The sequence below is a fragment of the Erinaceus europaeus genome, chromosome 16, assembly GCF_950295315.1.
Source record: "Erinaceus europaeus chromosome 16, mEriEur2.1, whole genome shotgun sequence".
Lineage (NCBI taxonomy): Eukaryota > Metazoa > Chordata > Mammalia > Eulipotyphla > Erinaceidae > Erinaceus > Erinaceus europaeus.
The window spans coordinates 39109786-39127064 of NC_080177.1; the positions used below are offsets into that span (position 1 = coordinate 39109786).

A 17279-nucleotide genomic window follows, 5' to 3' on the forward strand; every position below is an offset into this window, starting at 1 on the left:
CCACCTGCATGTTAGCTGTCAGGCTCAGACAAAGACTAGTAAAGTCAGGGGCCCTTGGAATATACCTAAAATAGACTACTAGCTTTTTCCAAAGCAGAGACTTCAAATCTTCATCTGCAATATTTATGCCTTGAGGTTCATGATTAGTCAACAATTGGTTCTGTTCTATAATCTTGGCTCTATACTCCCAGAGGGATAAAGAATAAGAAAGCTTTCAAAGGAGGGGATGTGATAGGGAGCTCTGGTGGTGGGAACTGTGTGGAACTGTACCCCTTTTATCCTATGGTCTTATCAATATTTCCATTTTATAAATAAAAATATATATAGTAAATATAATTAAATTAGTTTTATATATAATATATAATTATATTTATATAAATATCAGTTTTTAAAAAGTTGTTTCACATATGGTCTTAAAGACTTTGTAAGAACTACGATAGTTATCCTTGGGAGGGAGAGGGCAAAGAACTTTGGTGGTGGGTGCAGTTTGGAATTATATCCTGTACTTGTATAACCTTGTAATCCACTATGAACCACAAATAAGAAAATGGCTTGTTTTAAGGGGGGAGGGAAGTTGTTTCATAGATTTTCTAAAAGCATATGAAGCTTTCTAAGTCAGATAAAATGATGAAAGAAATTAAACTTCAAATGCCATTAAACAGCCCAGAATTCCACTAAACTGAAGGTGATTAAACCTGGACCCCTAAATACTTGCCTCAGTCTTTTTTTGTGACCCAAAGCAATTCTGGTCAGAGTTTACCAGAGCTCTACTTAAAGTTGTGTAAACAACAACATTTATATTCTTTAAAGACTGCAATTAATAACTGTCCTAAATTATGTTGAGCTATAGTACTAATGAAATGTTAAAGCTCAATAAAAAATTAGAACAAGTCTGAATAATAAGCTTCCCTTTATTTGCTGACGTCATTACAAAAACTGATTACATTAGCAACAAAAAAGTGTTTTTCTTGAGTTGAAGTCAGAGGCAGTTACTCCTCAAAATGTGAGTAAAACATTGTACAACATCAGTATTAAAATGTTAAATTTTATATGTCTTTACTACTTTTGATCTTCTGAACAATTTTATTGAGCAAAATAAGATAAAAGAGTATACATGTTTATTTTATCCTCAGGAATGTAAAGGTCTAATTATTCAAACTTTTTTTTTTTTTATTAGAAAACTAAACTCTGAAGGTATCCACAGAGTTGGCTTTTTTTTTTTCCTCTCTCTCTCTTTAAATCAGTAGTCTAACAAGGATTAGAAAAGACAAAACTCTGTTCAGTGTTTCTGACAAAGTAGAAAGGGTGAAAACATAAATAAGGCTTTAATTTGGCAAAATATAATACAATGCCTTCGGTTATCTCGAATGAACTGTCTTCAATTACTTCACTCTGTAAAAGATCAGAAAGAAATTTTAAAACAAATGACAGTCAGAAGACATTTGTCAAACTCCAAAGACACATTATTTCATTTGATCTAGCATGGTCCTTTTAACTACGGTCAAAGGAATTAAAACTCATGATAATCAAAAAGCAAAGGAAAAGCTAACTTTTCTTTTTAACATATGAGGCAAAATTTTCAGATCCAACCATGAATAAACTAGAAAATGTTTAGTACCAAAAGAGAATAACACCAGAAATCCAATTTCGTTAGTCTTATTTGAGAGACCATAAACCTAAGGTAATAATAGTGGAAAAAGACTGAAATTTATAACTTTGCACAGATGAAAAAACCTGAGACCATGTGAAGCTTTCAAAGTCAAATAAAATCAAGAAAGAAATTAAACTTCAAAAGTTATAGAGAGTAGTCCATGAAGTGGTGTAGAGATAGAGCTTTAGGCTTAGAAATAAAGTCTTAAGTTCAATTCCCCAACATCATGTACACCAGAGTGTTGCTCTGACCAGCCATCCTTCCATCCCTGCTCTATCCTTATCTCGTGAAATAATTCTCTTTTAGAAGTCAGTAAAGCAAGCAAGCAGGGACCAGGCAATGCACCTGATGAGAGCACATATTACAACTGAGCAAGGAACCTCTGGGTCTAAGCCCCTGTATGCTTCAGAAGCAATGAAGCAGCACTGCAGGTGTCTCTCCTCCTCTCTATCATCACACTTCCCTCTCAATTTCTATCTCTATTCAATAAATAATAAATAAGATATAAAATAAAAAAGAAAACAGTACAACATGAATTTTTACTGGCTTCAGATTTGAAGAAAATAGTAAAAAAAATAGTAATATGCTTGGAAAAACATGTATTTTAGCATTAAATGATATTATAGAACTACTTTATTTTGAGGGATGTTAATGGTACTACGGATTTGCAATAGAGCATTTTTTGATCTTTATTCTTGGATGTATATTGACTCTATGCTGAGAAATAATACGTCATGGTATCTGTAGATAAATAGTTTTGACACCAACAAAATCTACATATAGAAACGAAACAGATGAAACGTATGTGTTGTCTTTCAACTCGAAAGTGTGAGATTTTTCAAAACAAAAAAAACGAGGAAGAAAAAGGAAATAGTTCATTGGGTCAAGTGCACATATGTATGTAATATCCTGGGTTAGATCCCTGACACCTCGTGAAAGTACCATGCATAGCACTGAGGAAAGTATGAATGGTGAAGTGGGACTTTTGAACCCTCCCACTAAATAAAGAATACAAATTAAGCAGTGGAGACAGCTCAAAGGTATTAAGCATGCATGAGGCCCTGAGTTCACTGCCTGGCACTACACTTTTTTAAAAAAAGGCAGAGGCCCCGTGGTGGTGCACCTCCTTGAGCAAACATGTTACAATGTACAAGGACCAGAGTTCAAGTCCCTAGGCCCCACCTCCAGGAGGAAAGCTTCCTGAGTGGTGAAGCAAGTCTGCAGGTGTCTCTCTTCCTATTTATCTCCTCCTTCCCTCTTGATTTCTGACTACCCCTATCCAATAAACAAAAATAAACATAATAAAAAGGGGGAAGCAAAGTTATGGCTATCATGTTTCCCTAAGATTAGATTAGAAATCTACACAGCCCAGTGCATTAAACTAAGAAGTACTATACAAATATTGTAATAAAATTTCCATTTAATAAATAAAAATCTGGCCAATGTAAGTTTAGTAAATTTGAGTTTTATGTGGTACATTAAAACTTACTATCAATTGAACTATAAGATATTTCTCCTTTAGAAACAATTTCATCATAAAATAGTGGCAGAATTTCATCAAGTGGCAGAAAGTGTATAATACATACATAAATTTTCAACTCAGCTTCTGAATAATATGGATAGATCACTCTTCATTTTTTGCCTCCAGGGTTATCACTTGGGCTCAGTGCTGGCACTACAAATCCACTGCTCCTGGAAGCTTTTTTTTTAAATTGATAGGACAAAGAGAAATTGAGAGGGATGGGGAAGATAGAAAGGAAGAAAAAATAGACACCAGCATACTTGTTTCACCACTTGTGAAGGACCCCCCCCCCATAGTTGGGGAGCAGGTACTTGAACTGGGATCCTTGCACAGGTCCTTGCACTTCTTACTATGTGCACTTAACCATCTGGCCCCCTGGATAGGTCACTCTTGACAAACCAAACACCAACTTTAAGGAATAATGAGAACTAACTGATTAGAAAATAAAGCAATGAGAGGAAGGAAGACCAGAAGCACTGAATAAGAACACTGGCACTGAGTGCTGGATGCTGGCCCACCTGGTAGAGTGCACACATTACCATGAACAAGGACCTTGGTTCAAGTCCCCATCCCCAGCTACAGGTTGGAAGCTTCACAAGCAGTGAAGCAGTGCTGCAGGTGTCTCTTTTTCTCCCTCTCTCCCTTCCCATTTCTCTCTGGCTCTATTAACAAAAGAAAGGAGGGAAATGGCTGCCAGGAGCACTCAATTTGTAATTTGGTCAGGGAGGGAGGAAAAACACTGGCCTAGGGGGTCTGGTCATCTCAATTTAAATCTCAGTTTACCCAGCTGAGTGGCCTTGAGCAAGTGACACTCAGATCTTAAACTTTACAGTTTCATAAACTATGAGAAACAGAAGTTTGTCATGTCTACAAAGTTTTTATTACATCAGCACAAATGAACTGAAACACTAGAATAATATTTCCTAATGTGGTCAAATATTCACAGAGAAACCAGGGAATATATAAATCATAAGGAAAAAAGTATAGTACAAAATACCAGTGTTGCCAGTCTACAGCTACAAAAAAAAAGTAAAAAATAAAAAAGATGGTACATAACAATTTTCTTTTTGGGGGATATGGGAGATGAGAAATGGGAAAGAAGATACCAAACAGGAAAGAAAGGTTAATGTCTTATAAATTAAGGACATAAATGTACATAAATCACTAATGACGATGGCTCAAAGAACTTCAATGTACTGTGTATTAGGATGTAAAAACTAAATTACTGCATATCATTGCCCTCATTCTGCATTTTAAAAATAGCTTTTCTCTTAGATTGGGGATATTTATTCATGGATAATAGAATAGTACTCTATGACTGAAAAAGATGGTAGTGTGTCCTTCAGGACAAACTGGATAGAACTGGAGGTGATTCCCTAGTGAAGTTAAGTAAGGAAATGAAAGACAATTATAAAATATACAGAACTGAAACACACACACACACACACACACACGGCTAAACTGTATCCAAAACTTTGTGAGAACTAGAGTGGTTATCACTAAGGGGAAGGAAGGCAAACGCTAGAAGAAGGGGAAGGAAGAATTTTTATGGTAGGTGCAATGTGGAACTACACACCTGTAATCTTATAATACTGTAAACCATTACTAAACCACAAATCAAATTAATTATTTTCTCTTACTGAATATGCACATCATTATCTTAAACAATTCATATACACTTTTAGTATACACTAAGAAGAGATGTTTCTTAGCATCAGATATTAGTCTACCTACATTCTGATGATTTAAAAAAATGTCATTTCCAACTTAATCTAGCAGTAATTTTAAGACATATTTTAAGCAAAATGACAGTTAAGGATAAAACATTAAAGGATATAAAGAAGAGAGATGTGGTTACATGTCAGTGCTGGGTAGTCTAAAGAAGGAATTAGTTCTCCAGTGCCAGATGGTACTCTATTTTCATACGATCCACACTACCTGTCATCCATGACAGACTAATGGCCAACCAGACCTAGCCTTACCAAATTTGAACTTCTGTTCATCAGCTAATAAAAAGAATGCCAAGAATGCAGTCATCACTCAAAGGACCTATGTTCCAATTGCACTGCAACTTACTAAGCTGTGTTGCTGGGCTATATGTGTTCCCTTTAATAAGATATTATAATTTTCTGTATCAGGAGAAAAAAATTTTAAAATACAAAGGTGTAGCTAGTAATAATCAGCATAAGGCAAATATGGCAACAGACAGCCAAATATAGTTCATAAAATGTAATTATGAGTGAAATCATGTGTATGAGAAGAGAAAGAAAATAGGAAAGAAGACCTTGCTACTTGAACAGATATCTTGGCAGCATCTAAAGCAAGGAAGGCATAAAGCAGCCCTTCCCTATACCTGTCCAATTGAATGACCTTAACATATTTAGCATATTTCATAATTTTTTAGTATTTCATATGCAAAAGAAGGGACTATATTAGATAGAACCATTGGAAAATCACTAATGACGATGGTGGGAGTGTCTCATTGCAATGGCAGGAAGAGGTATCATTCTAGAGAAGACAGGAGAAAATTTAATAGCAAGTAAAGAAGTAAGCACAGTAATAACAGTTTCCTATTATAAGAAAATTTTGAAACATCATGGTAACCTGAAGGAAGTATGAAGTTAAAAAAAAGACATCTGAGCATATTTTCAAGACTAACAGAAGGAGCATATGGAGAGTGTATGACTGAAGACATGGGAAGGAGAAATTTCTAGTGAAGCAGCAAGCAAGATTATTTTCTAATTTAGGACAGGAGGATAATGTAGCAAAAAATTTAACTTTAGGCAACTGATATGTCAGCTTGCCAAGAATAAAGAAATAAGATGAAATTATTTTTGCTGACACACTGAAAGAATAAGCTAAGCTTATCTAGGAAGTCTTAGAGGTAACTAAGCTAAAATAGCATTTTAAAGAAGAACAAAGGTTAAAGTCAGCCAGAAAATAAGATTCTACAGAAGACAGAATATCCTGTGGGAATTAAAATGGTAGTTTATCCCAACTTTTCCTGGATAGCAAACCTATCCTGAGAGCCTTCATCGGAGTCTAAAGAATGGGTTCTTCCTCACCTCCCCAGATCCTTGCGCCCTTAGGGAAAGAAAAAGACAGGCTGGGAGTATGGATTGACCCAACAATGCCCATGTTCAACAGAAAAGCAATTACAGAAGCCAGACCCTTCCACCTTCTGCACCCCATGATGACCCTGGGTCCATATTCCCAGAGGGATAAAGAATGAGAAAGCTTTCAAGGGGGGATGTGTTGGGGAGTCCTGGTGATAGGAACTGTGTGGAATTATACCCCTCTTATCCTATGGTCTTATCAACATTTCCATTTTATAAATAAAAATTATATAAATAAATAATAAAAAAGAATGGGTTCTGAAAGAGACTGTTCTGTGATAATTGTCCTTTTGAATATCAATGGCCACTGATCTCCACAGTATCATGCTTCCAAATAAAACTATTTGAAATCTTCAAGGGGCTGCGTGGTGGCATACCTGGTTGAGTTCACATGTTGCAATGCACAAGGACCCAGGTTCAAGCCCCTGGTCCCTACCTGCAGGGGGAGAGCTTCACAAGTAGTGAAGCAATGCTGCAGGTGTCTCTATGCCTCTCTCCCTCACTATCACCCCCTTCCCTCTCAATTTTTGGCTGTCTCTATCCAACAAATAAAGATAACGAAATTTTTAAAAAAGAAATATTTAGGGAGCTGGGCAGTGGCACAGTGGGTTAAGCACATGTGCTGCAAAGCACAAGGACTGGCGCAAGGATCCAGGTTCAAGCCCCCGGCTCTCCACCTGTAGGGGAGTCCCTTCACAATCGGTGAAGCAGGTCTGCAGGTGTCTGTCTTTCTCTCCCTGTCTTCCCCATCTCTCTCCATTTCTCTCTGTCCTACCCAACAACAACGACAGCAATAATAACAAGGACGATAAACAACAAAAGTAACAAAAGAGGAAAAAAATTAAAAAAAAAAAAGAAAAAATATTCAACATATAAACACATAAAGTATTTTCCCAATAGCACAGCTATATACAAGATACTGGGTACTGTACAGCAAACCCTAACAAAAGGACTTTTCAAAGTTAACCCAATTAGCAAATAATGTGATGATAACATTAACTATCGATTGTCTTTTTGAACCCTAAGACAGCAGGAACCTCACAACTCCACTATAGAGCCTCTACTTCCACCAGTCCTGGAACCCTTGGATAGGGCCCACTTTCCCGTATGCCTCTCCCAATCCATATCAAATAATACTGCATCTGCCGATCACAACCTAACCAACACAATGATTGCCACCTCAACATGCTTCACTTCAGACTGTGTTCAGAGACTTCACGTGTGGAATGACAACCCTTCAACTTCATTACTCAGGTGAGACCTTTCCTTTCATAGTATACTCTAATTTCATCTCAGGTGGTTCACTTTCTAACAAAGTCCCAAAACCTAGATATACACCAGTTTCTGTGAGAGAGAGCTTATGTTCACACGTATCCGTAAACTACTGCAAAATATATACCTGAAAGCAGAAGTACACTAGAGTTTGCAGTGAGTACCTCCCTAACACTTCCTCTCCACTATTCCAAGCTTTGGGTCCATGATTGCTCAACAATTTGTTTGACTTCGTATGTTAACTCTCTTTTCAGTCACCAGGTTCCAGATGTCATCAGGATGCCGGCCAGGCTTCCCTAGACTGAAGACCCCACCAATGTGTCCTGGAGCTCAGCTTCCCCAGAGACACACCCTACTAGGGAAAGAGAGGCAGACTGGGAGTATGGACTGACCAGTCAACGCCCATGTTCAGCGGGGAAGCAATTATAGAAGCCAGACCTTCTACCTTCTGCAACCCACAATGACCCTGGGTCCATGTTCCCAGAGGGATAGAAAATGGGAAAGCTATCAGGGGAGGGGGTGGGAAATGGAGATTGGGTGGTGGGAATTGTATGGAATTGTACCCCTCCTACCCTATTTTGTTAATTAATCCTTTCTTAAATAAAAAATAAAAAAAAAGTAAAAAAAAATATTTTCATTGCTCAAAGCAGTGAAACTTAAGTCATTCATAAGACAAGTGAAAATGAGGTAACAAAAACCCTCTGCACTGCTAGTAGGAATGTAAATTGGTTTAACTCTTGTGAAAATATCTGAAGATTTTTCTAAATACTAGAAATGATTCAGCAATTTTCCCCCTGGGTATTTACCTACAAGAAATGAAAAAAACCTATAGAAGAGATTTCTATATACCTATATTCAAAAGAGCACAATTTGTAACAGCCAAAACTTGGATGCAACCCAGATTGAATGGCTGATAAAGTGTAGACATAGATGTAACTCAAGTGTTAAAAAGTTACTAAGTTACTCTTGCCCCATCTTGCATGGAACCTGAGGGCAGGCATCATGCTAAGTGAGCCAAGCCAAAAAGGGAAGGTAAACACCAAATGATCTCACTTACAGGTGGAATTTAAATACAGAGCACAGCCTGAGCTGTTGGATAGTACTGCACCAAAGCAAAGGACTCGGGGGAAGGAGCCAGAGGGAGAGAGTAAAGAGAGCCCTGTGGTCCTGTTGCACGAACTTCCAGAGGGAGAAGTGTCAGCAACTGCACTGTAAACCACTAGGGCACCCAATAAAAATGTTAATAAATAAATCCTCATTCAGTAACTGGAAGTTATTTTAAAGTGTCAACAAATCAAGGTTTTTCCCCCCTTTTTTGTTAATATAGGCAACAAACTCACAACATGGTTGAATTAATAATGGATTTATCCTCAATTAAAAACTCTCATTTCAGGAGTTAGAAACTGGTTTTCTGGACTTAAGAAGCCATGCTAAGGGACTTCCAGAGGTGTGGCTATAGAGTAGGAACCATTTCAGGTTATGCTCCTTATAAACTAGGACAAAACAAAACAAACAAACAAAAAAAAAACAAAGAGACAAACAAAAAACACCTGAAAGCTCAAAATACAAACAAATCTCTCTAGAAACTCACTAATCCACAGACACCAAGTTGTGGATGCTACTACAATTTCATTCTGAACTTCCTGGGCAGATGATCTCACCATTATGTCCTGGAACCTCAATTCCCCAGAGCCCTGCCCTACTAGGGAAAAACAGAAACAAACTGGGGGTATGGATCCATCTGCCAATGCCCACATCCAGCAAAGAAGCAATTACAGAAGCCAGACCTTCCACCTACCCCAGAAGGAATTTTGGCCTATACTCCCAGGGTGTGTGTGTGTGAAACATTAGGGGAAGATGATCAGAGGGCTCTGAATGCCAATTTCATCAGGACTCAGGACCCAGGACCCAGAGTGAGAAAGGGGGTGGGGGGGAGAATGACACATGCAGAAGTAGTAGCTGTGACTTAGGAAAAGGCAGGATCACAGAAAAAAAAAAATACATGAAAATATAGATAGATAAGTTATAGAAAATCTTGGAAGAACTAATGCAATTTCCAGAGGAGAGAATAAGGACGGGGGGGGGGGGGGGGGGGGCCGGGGGGTGTTCACCAAGTGATGGTGCACCCAGTTAAGTGCACATAGTACTAATCGCAAAGATCTGTGCAAGGATCCAAGCCCAAGACCCTAGCTCTTCACCTGGAGTGAGAACACTTCAGAAGTGGCAAAGGCAGATCTGCAGGTGTCTCTATCTCCCTCTTCCCTCTCAATTTCTCTCTGGCCTATCCAATAAAATGTAAAAAATGACCACCAAGAGCAGTGGATTTGTAGTGCTTGCACTGAGCCCCAGTGATAACCCTGGAAGCAAAAATTTAAGAGAATGGGAACACAGAACTCTGGTGGTAGAAATGATGTGGAATTATACCCCTCTTATCTCATAATTTTGTAAATCAGTATTAAATCACTAATACAAAAAAATTTCAATAGTTTTCTTGATTTCCCACAAGCAAAGAAATAAAATGTAGCTTTCAATTTAAAGAAATTATGATCTGAGTTTTAGTTCACCATCTTAGCACAGCAAAATGCTATATTCACTTTATTTTGCCAAGTCATATTTTAAATCACATATATACAGTTGCAGGCACTGTGGCAATGAACAAAACAAAGATATATTTTATTTAAAAAAAAAATAGTAAAGTCAAAAGAAGCAAAGATAAAGAACACCACCCCCTGCAATTTGCAAGATTAAAATATATATAAAAATAAAACTTCCAGGAAGCTATAGTTGCCATCTAGAAGTTCTGAGAGAGAAACAGAATATTTCCTCTAAGACAGTGAGAGTCCCTGTATTTATGGTAAACATGTACTACATAAACATATGCATATGCACTATGTCAACTGACCAGACAATACTACTACTTCAGTTAGTCTTACCTAAACCCTGATAAGTGATCTTACTCCTTTGTAAGCTGTTGGTTTACTTTCTGAAGCAACTGTTGTAACTGTGTTACAGTTTGATTTAGACTTATTGCCATTGTTTCTTTCTCAGAAGAGTCCTAGAAAAGAAGTCAGAAGGAAAGGACAATTACAACCAAGGACAGAAAATATTTTATATTTAATACAAACATGAAAAATATAAAAAATGAAAAGAAAATTAATTACAAAATCTTACTACTATCTAATGGTACAGTTCACTTTATGCCAAGTCACAACGGGAAAAAGCTAGATGTAAATACATCTATCTCTCTGGGGGCGGGGAGGGAATTGACAGACATTTTAAGAGGAAAAAAAAAGTTTTTTCCCCCAAATCTTACCAAAGTATTTAGAACACAAATTTGTCAGCAGTCAAAGAAAAAATTCTTGATCACATATATTAAGATCCTACTAAGAGCTAAACACTATTATGTTACCAAGTATTTTATATAGTAATTCATTAATTCCTTTCAGTAATTCCACGAGAAAGGCACTATTATTATCATCGACTTTTACAGAAGAGGCAACTAAAAGACCAGGGTAGCAATTTGCCCAAAGTCGCACAGCTACTAACCAACACAGCCAAGATTCAACCATAAACGATTCAACCATAAACTATCAGTTTCTATAAAGAAGTCTAACATAGTAACTCCAAACGTGAACCTGAAAGTCTATATTACATTTCGATAAACTAAGTGAAAAGAAACATTAATAAAAGCATTGCAATTCTGAGAGATGTTCTGTTAATGATAGGTTATTAAAAAAAAAGATAATCTCCAGTATTTAAATGATGAAAGCATATTACAGAGATATAATTTTATTCACATAATTTACAAAGTAATCATCCCAAAGATGTAGAGTTAAAAAATGTCATACCACTTCTGGGGAAACCTCACTATTCTCAATAACAGTAGTGTCTCCAGCAGCTTTGACTATTTTTGATTGAATAAGATCTACTGACTGTTGAGCCTGTAAAGAAAGCAATATGACAGCCTCTAAATGGGAATGTCTGAGTAAAAATTAGTGATGTTCTTACATATTTTATGATTAGTCTTCTCAAAATATAATGCAAAACCAACCTACTTGGGTTTTTCTCCAAAATAAAAATAGCCTCCTAAATAAAAACAACAGTTGACGGAACATTAGTCTATATCAAGAGTCAGCACAATCTGGCTAGTCTAATTAAAAAAAAAAAAAATATATATATATATATATATATATATATATATATATATATAATCTTTATTTTTATTTACTGGATAAAGACAGCCAGAAATCGAGAGGGAGAGACAGAGACATACCTGCAACACTGCTTGCTTCACCACTTGCAAAGCATTCCCCCTGTAGGTGGGGACTGGGGAGCTCAAACTTAGATCCTTGTGCACTGTAACACTCAACCAGGTGCACCACCACCTGACCCCCGGCTAGTCTGATTTTTGTATGCTTACAAGCTAAGCATACTTTTTATATATTTTTTTAGCTTTTTATATTTTTAAAGTGTTATATTTCACAAGCAAATAAAAAAAAATGTGAAAAACCATGTGGCCTACAAATACTAAATTAGTTTGTGGGTTCATCAAGCTCTGGCCTAAGTCCCTCTAGCATGCAGTATTCTAAAAAATAATAATAATAATAATAATAGACAGGGGCAGGCAGTGGTGCACCTAGTTAAGCATATTTGGACCCAGGTTCAAGCCCCTGTGAATCAGGGTTACAGGTGTCTCTCTCTTTCTCTATTATCTACCCCTCCCCTCTCAACTTCTGCCTCTATCCAATAAGAAGTAAATAAAATAAAAATAAGTTTTAAAAAAATAGGTAGAATATTATAAAATCATGATTTTTTTCATACTATTTTTGTTTTACTAAATATCTTATTTTCTTCACATCTGCAAATTTTTACATTTCCAACCAGATGTGTTGCATTCTATTTCTATAATACAGATAAATGTACAAAGAAAGTTCACCATCACCAATTGTTGCCAATTTTATCATAAGTTAACATGGCATATTCATGTCTTTGACAATCTGTTAATTACTACTGCAGTACCTCCTGAGAAACTAAATTGCTAGGTAAAAATTGCATGTTTTATATTTTATATCCAAAGATCAAAAATTAAAAATCACATATAAAACTGAATTAGACTGCACAACCTTGACAATACAGAATATAATTAAGTCTGAACTTTGATAAAAGCAAACTTTATTTGCTGATAATAGCACCAAAAATAATCTGAACTAATGATTATAAATATATCATTTTATATTATGCATTATTTTATATTATAAAATATAGATTCCTATATTTTCACATAGCAATTATAATCACACAGAATAACTGTATCTTACATAAACATAACTACGGCTCTAAAGCAGCTTTAATATATATTAATTATACAATTAAAAATTATCAAAACTATTACAAATAACTTGTCAATCTAACACAAAGAATAAAGTGTAATCCTAAGATTATATGTAAGAGTAAGTGTATTTTTACAAAGAAATAAAAGGCATAAATGTTAAAAATATTATCATTCAATTTATCTTTTAGATTCATAAGATCAAAAGAAGCATAATTTGTAAATGACTAAGTAGATCTCAATAATATGACCTCTTTTTTTTGTCTCCAGGGTTATTGCTGGGGCTCAGTGCCTGTATTATGAATCCACTGCTCCTGGAGGCTATTTTTTTCTTTTTGTTGCCCCGTTGTTTATCGTTGTTATCATTGCTGTTGCTGTTGTTGTTGGACAGGACAGAGAAATGGACACAGAAATGGAGAGAGGAAGGGAAAACAGAGGGGGAGAGGAAGACAAACACCTGCAGACCTGCTTCACCACCTGTGAAGCGACCCCCCCCTGCAGGTAGGGATCCAAGGGCTAGAACCGGGTTCCTTATGCCCGTCAGTGCACTTTGCACCATGTGCGCTTAACCTGCTGCGCTACCGCCTGGCCCCCCTAATGTGACCAAATTTTTAAAAGAACTTGAGGGGAGAAGATAGTTCACCAGGAGACAGAGCACACACTTTTTACCATGTAAAAAGCTGAGTGTGAGGAGCAACACACAAAGGGAGGCGTTCAGAGTGGTCAAATAGTGCTGTGGTGCCACTCCAGCTCCTCCCCCCCACCCTAGGCCTACTACCCGTCCCCCAAACTGTCCTTTCTTATCTGAAATAAATAAATGAAGAGTCTTCCAGAACCAGTGGACTTGTGCAGGCACAAAGTCTCAGAAAATCCCTGGAGACAAGAAAAATAAAATAGAAAAATAACTTTGAATTTAGAACTTACATTTATAAAGCAATTATATATAACTGATGAAGCAAATTAAGAAAAAATGGAAAAACAAGTCAAAATGTTTAGATTCAAAGAGGTAGGCTTAAATTTCCAAGTGAATAATAATAACACAAAAGATCAAAGTCAGATTAGTAAACAAGTACAAAAAAGAGTATGATTTGACATTGTTAGAACAAGTAGTTTCTTACCTTATGCAAATCACCAGCTACCTTCTGTCTCTCATTTTGTTCCATTCTAAGTTTTGTGAGTGTTTCATTTAACTGTGTCTTTAACTGTAAAAATAAAGAAGCACCACTATTAATTTAATTTGCATCCTTCTTTGATTGTGCTGAGACCTCTATGACTCAAGAATGATTGAGAAAGAAAGGATGGCTATCAGTTATTATGCACAGTGGATTAAATAGTATGTTGTGCCAGATTTACAGAGAAGCAAAGCAGTGGAGGTCCCCATCTGTAAAGCTAAATGTAAGAAGTTACAGCAATGAACTTCAGTTTCAAGTATAAAACTACAAATAGAAAGACAAACCATCAATTTCTAGTAAAGTATCTTCAAAGTATTACTATTCACTACTCATGAAGTTATTTGTACATATTTCAATTAGCTAAGTAGCTTAAAATTTTACCAATTAGTGTTTAAAGCTTTCTTAGCCTATAAAATTAAATTTTGTATTATTTTAAAAAATTTAACCAGATCATCTATCTAGTAAAATGAAAACCAAGGAAAACAAAACTTCAAAAAAAATTAACTGCTGATCACCTTGAACTGATTTCATTGAACATAGTAATTTATGACAAGAGATATCTCAATACTTCTGGATAATCAAGTTGTCAAAATAAAGCTCTATAAAATGCTGGTGTTAATATATGTTGCCTCCATATAACTGTTCAGTTGAATATGAATGAGGGAAATTAACTGCATTGACAAAAAGTAACTTATTAAACTTATCAAACTGCTTTTTACCTCCCACAGTAGGGCAAGTGCCTTACATTTACTCCAAGGTTCAAGCCCCAGAACCATATCAGAGGTATCATGACAACAGGGGAAGTTCCAATATTGTAGTATCTCTCCCTCTCTATCTGAATGAAGGAAAAAAAATGCTCAGCATCAATTTATAAAAATAAAATAAATTAAAAAAACACTGCTCAGGAGTAGTGAAACCACACATGTACAAAATCCTAGTTGTATACCTACCTCCAATTACTTTGGTGACCCTATTTAAATACCCAAATGTTTAGGCTTTCTTTTAGTAAAATCTGATTTAATACATCAGAGAGGCTATTCCTCTGCCAAAGAGCACACAAAGTAAGAATAAATGAACACAATAAATTTATCCTAAAATGTGGCCACAGTTATACTAAGCAAAGAAATAGAAAAACTAAAGGAGTATAAGCCCAAGGGGGGGGACCCCCTCCCCCCAAAAAGAGAACAGCTTCTTGACAGAAGAAATGGTACAAAAGTATTAAGGAATCATCAGTTGAGGCCAACTAAAAACTCAACAAAAGGCTGTGTAGACTGTATAATGGTTATGCAAAAGACTTTCATGCCTGAGATTCCAAGGCCCCATGTTTCATCCCCAGCACTACCACAAGACAGAGCTGAGCTACTCTGGTGGAAGGGGGGAGGGGTTGCGGACACTCAACTCAAGTGAAATTGTTTAGATTTTATGAGTCAGCCACTAAACATCAATGATAAACATAAGTTACTCAATAATTATGGCTGGAAATTATTTTAAGCACATCATAAACTCCTGGACTGTGCAATGTGAAACAAACATGTATAAAACTAGTCTGGCCAACCCCACCAATGTGTCCTGGAGGTCTGCTTCCCCAGAGGCCCACCCTACTAGGGAAAGAGAGAGGCAGGCTGGGAATATGGATTGACCAGTCAATGCCCATGTTCAGCAGGGAAGCAATTACAGAAGCCAGACCTTCAACCTTCTACATCCCACAATGGACCACCTTGGGTCCATACTCCCAGAGGGATAAAGCATAGGAAAGCTATCAGGGGAGGGGATAGGATATGGAGATCTGGTGGTGGTGGGAATTGTGTGGAGTTATACTCCTCTTATCCTATGGTCTTGTCAATGTTTCCTTTTTATAAATAAAAATTTTTTTTAAAAAAACTAGTCTGGCATTCCAATGGGAATGAGCACAATCAAGGTAAAAAAAAAAAAAGTGTGTGCATGTGCATAAGGTTCTTTCTACACATTTCATAAAAACCTACTCTGGAAATTGATTCCCATAAATTATCACCATTAACAGAAAGACAACTGGTAACCAACAATCTATTCAACAAGTTTTCTTTGATACACATATGGTGGCACTAATGAAAAAAAATCCCAAACTGGGTAGGGGCTAAATTGGGAGAAGGGATCTTTCTATTCTAGTAAAACAAACAAGCAAGCAAAAAACTAATAATGTGCTATAACTTTAAGTCACAGAAAGATATGATGATTGCCATTTGAAATACAGTGTAATATATTCAAGTCTTCTAGTAACTAATGGTGCTTTAATCAGTATAAATTCTAGAAAATTTAAGAATGGCAATACAGAGTATTCTGCTTTTATAAATAAGTCATCAAGCAAACTTCAGTATCTTAAAGTCTAAAACTTTAGGGTCTCTACATAAATGATAAATGCTGATGATGAAGAATTCCACATGACCCAGGAGGTGGTACAGGAGTGGCCAGACCTGCAGACTTGGGAGTGAATTCCAAATCTCATCCTATGAATACAATCCACAAGCCATAGTGATGCACTGGTTCTCATAAATAAATAAATAATCTTTAAAAAAGAGGGTGGGAAAATAGCACAATGAAGGTACACTAGACTTGAAAAGCTGAGACTTCAGAGTCCAAGTTCAATCCCTAGCATCACCACATGGCAGAACTTAACAATACTCTGGTGTCTCTTCCTTATGAAAATAAATCTTAAGAAATTCAAAACTTTTGCTTTCTATAACTTAAAGAAATACTAATTAATATATTTTTAAAAAGTGGGTTGGATTACTAAATGAACTATATCATCAACTTTCAATAATCTCCTTCCAGTTAGAAAATTAGGTCTGAACCGGGATCCTTGAGCTGGTCCTTGCGCTCCGCACCTGTGCACTTAAACCGGTGCACTACCACCCTGCCACAATGTTTTAGTCAAATATATTGATGATGTCTATGATTTTTTTTTTTGGGGGGGGGGTTGTCTGTAATAATGACCTAATAAAATTGAATGTTGTTGTTTTCATTAAAAATATATTGGGTATTCACTGTTAAAAAAAAAAAAGAAAAAAAAAAAGAAAGAAAATTAGAGGTCTTGTTATCTAACACCTGCACTCAAACCTGGTGCACCACCACCCAGTCCCAAGGTCCCATTATCTCTAACAGTCTAGGAATCTTTGCAACTCAGCCAAACTTTTATTTCTTCACTCACTGAAAAAGATGCTATTTACAAAGTTATATTTTA

General features: G+C 36.3%; 1 protein-coding gene across 5 annotated transcripts in view; it reads right to left on the reverse strand.

Annotated features, from left to right (window-relative positions):
• Positions 1 to 893: 893 nt before the first annotated feature.
• KTN1 (kinectin 1) overlaps positions 894 to 17279 on the reverse strand; it is a 130079-nt gene continuing 113693 nt past the window's right edge. For all 5 annotated transcript variants that reach the window (XM_060174926.1, XM_060174929.1, XM_060174928.1 and 2 more), the window contains 4 exons: positions 14009 to 14092; positions 11410 to 11502; positions 10495 to 10616; positions 894 to 1392 (listed from right to left, as the gene is read on the reverse strand). In XM_060174926.1, coding sequence (XP_060030909.1) covers positions 10515 to 10616; positions 11410 to 11502; positions 14009 to 14092 — 279 coding nt within the window. In that variant the 3' untranslated portion in view covers positions 894 to 1392; positions 10495 to 10514. The remainder of the gene's footprint in view (positions 1393 to 10494; positions 10617 to 11409; positions 11503 to 14008; positions 14093 to 17279) is intronic.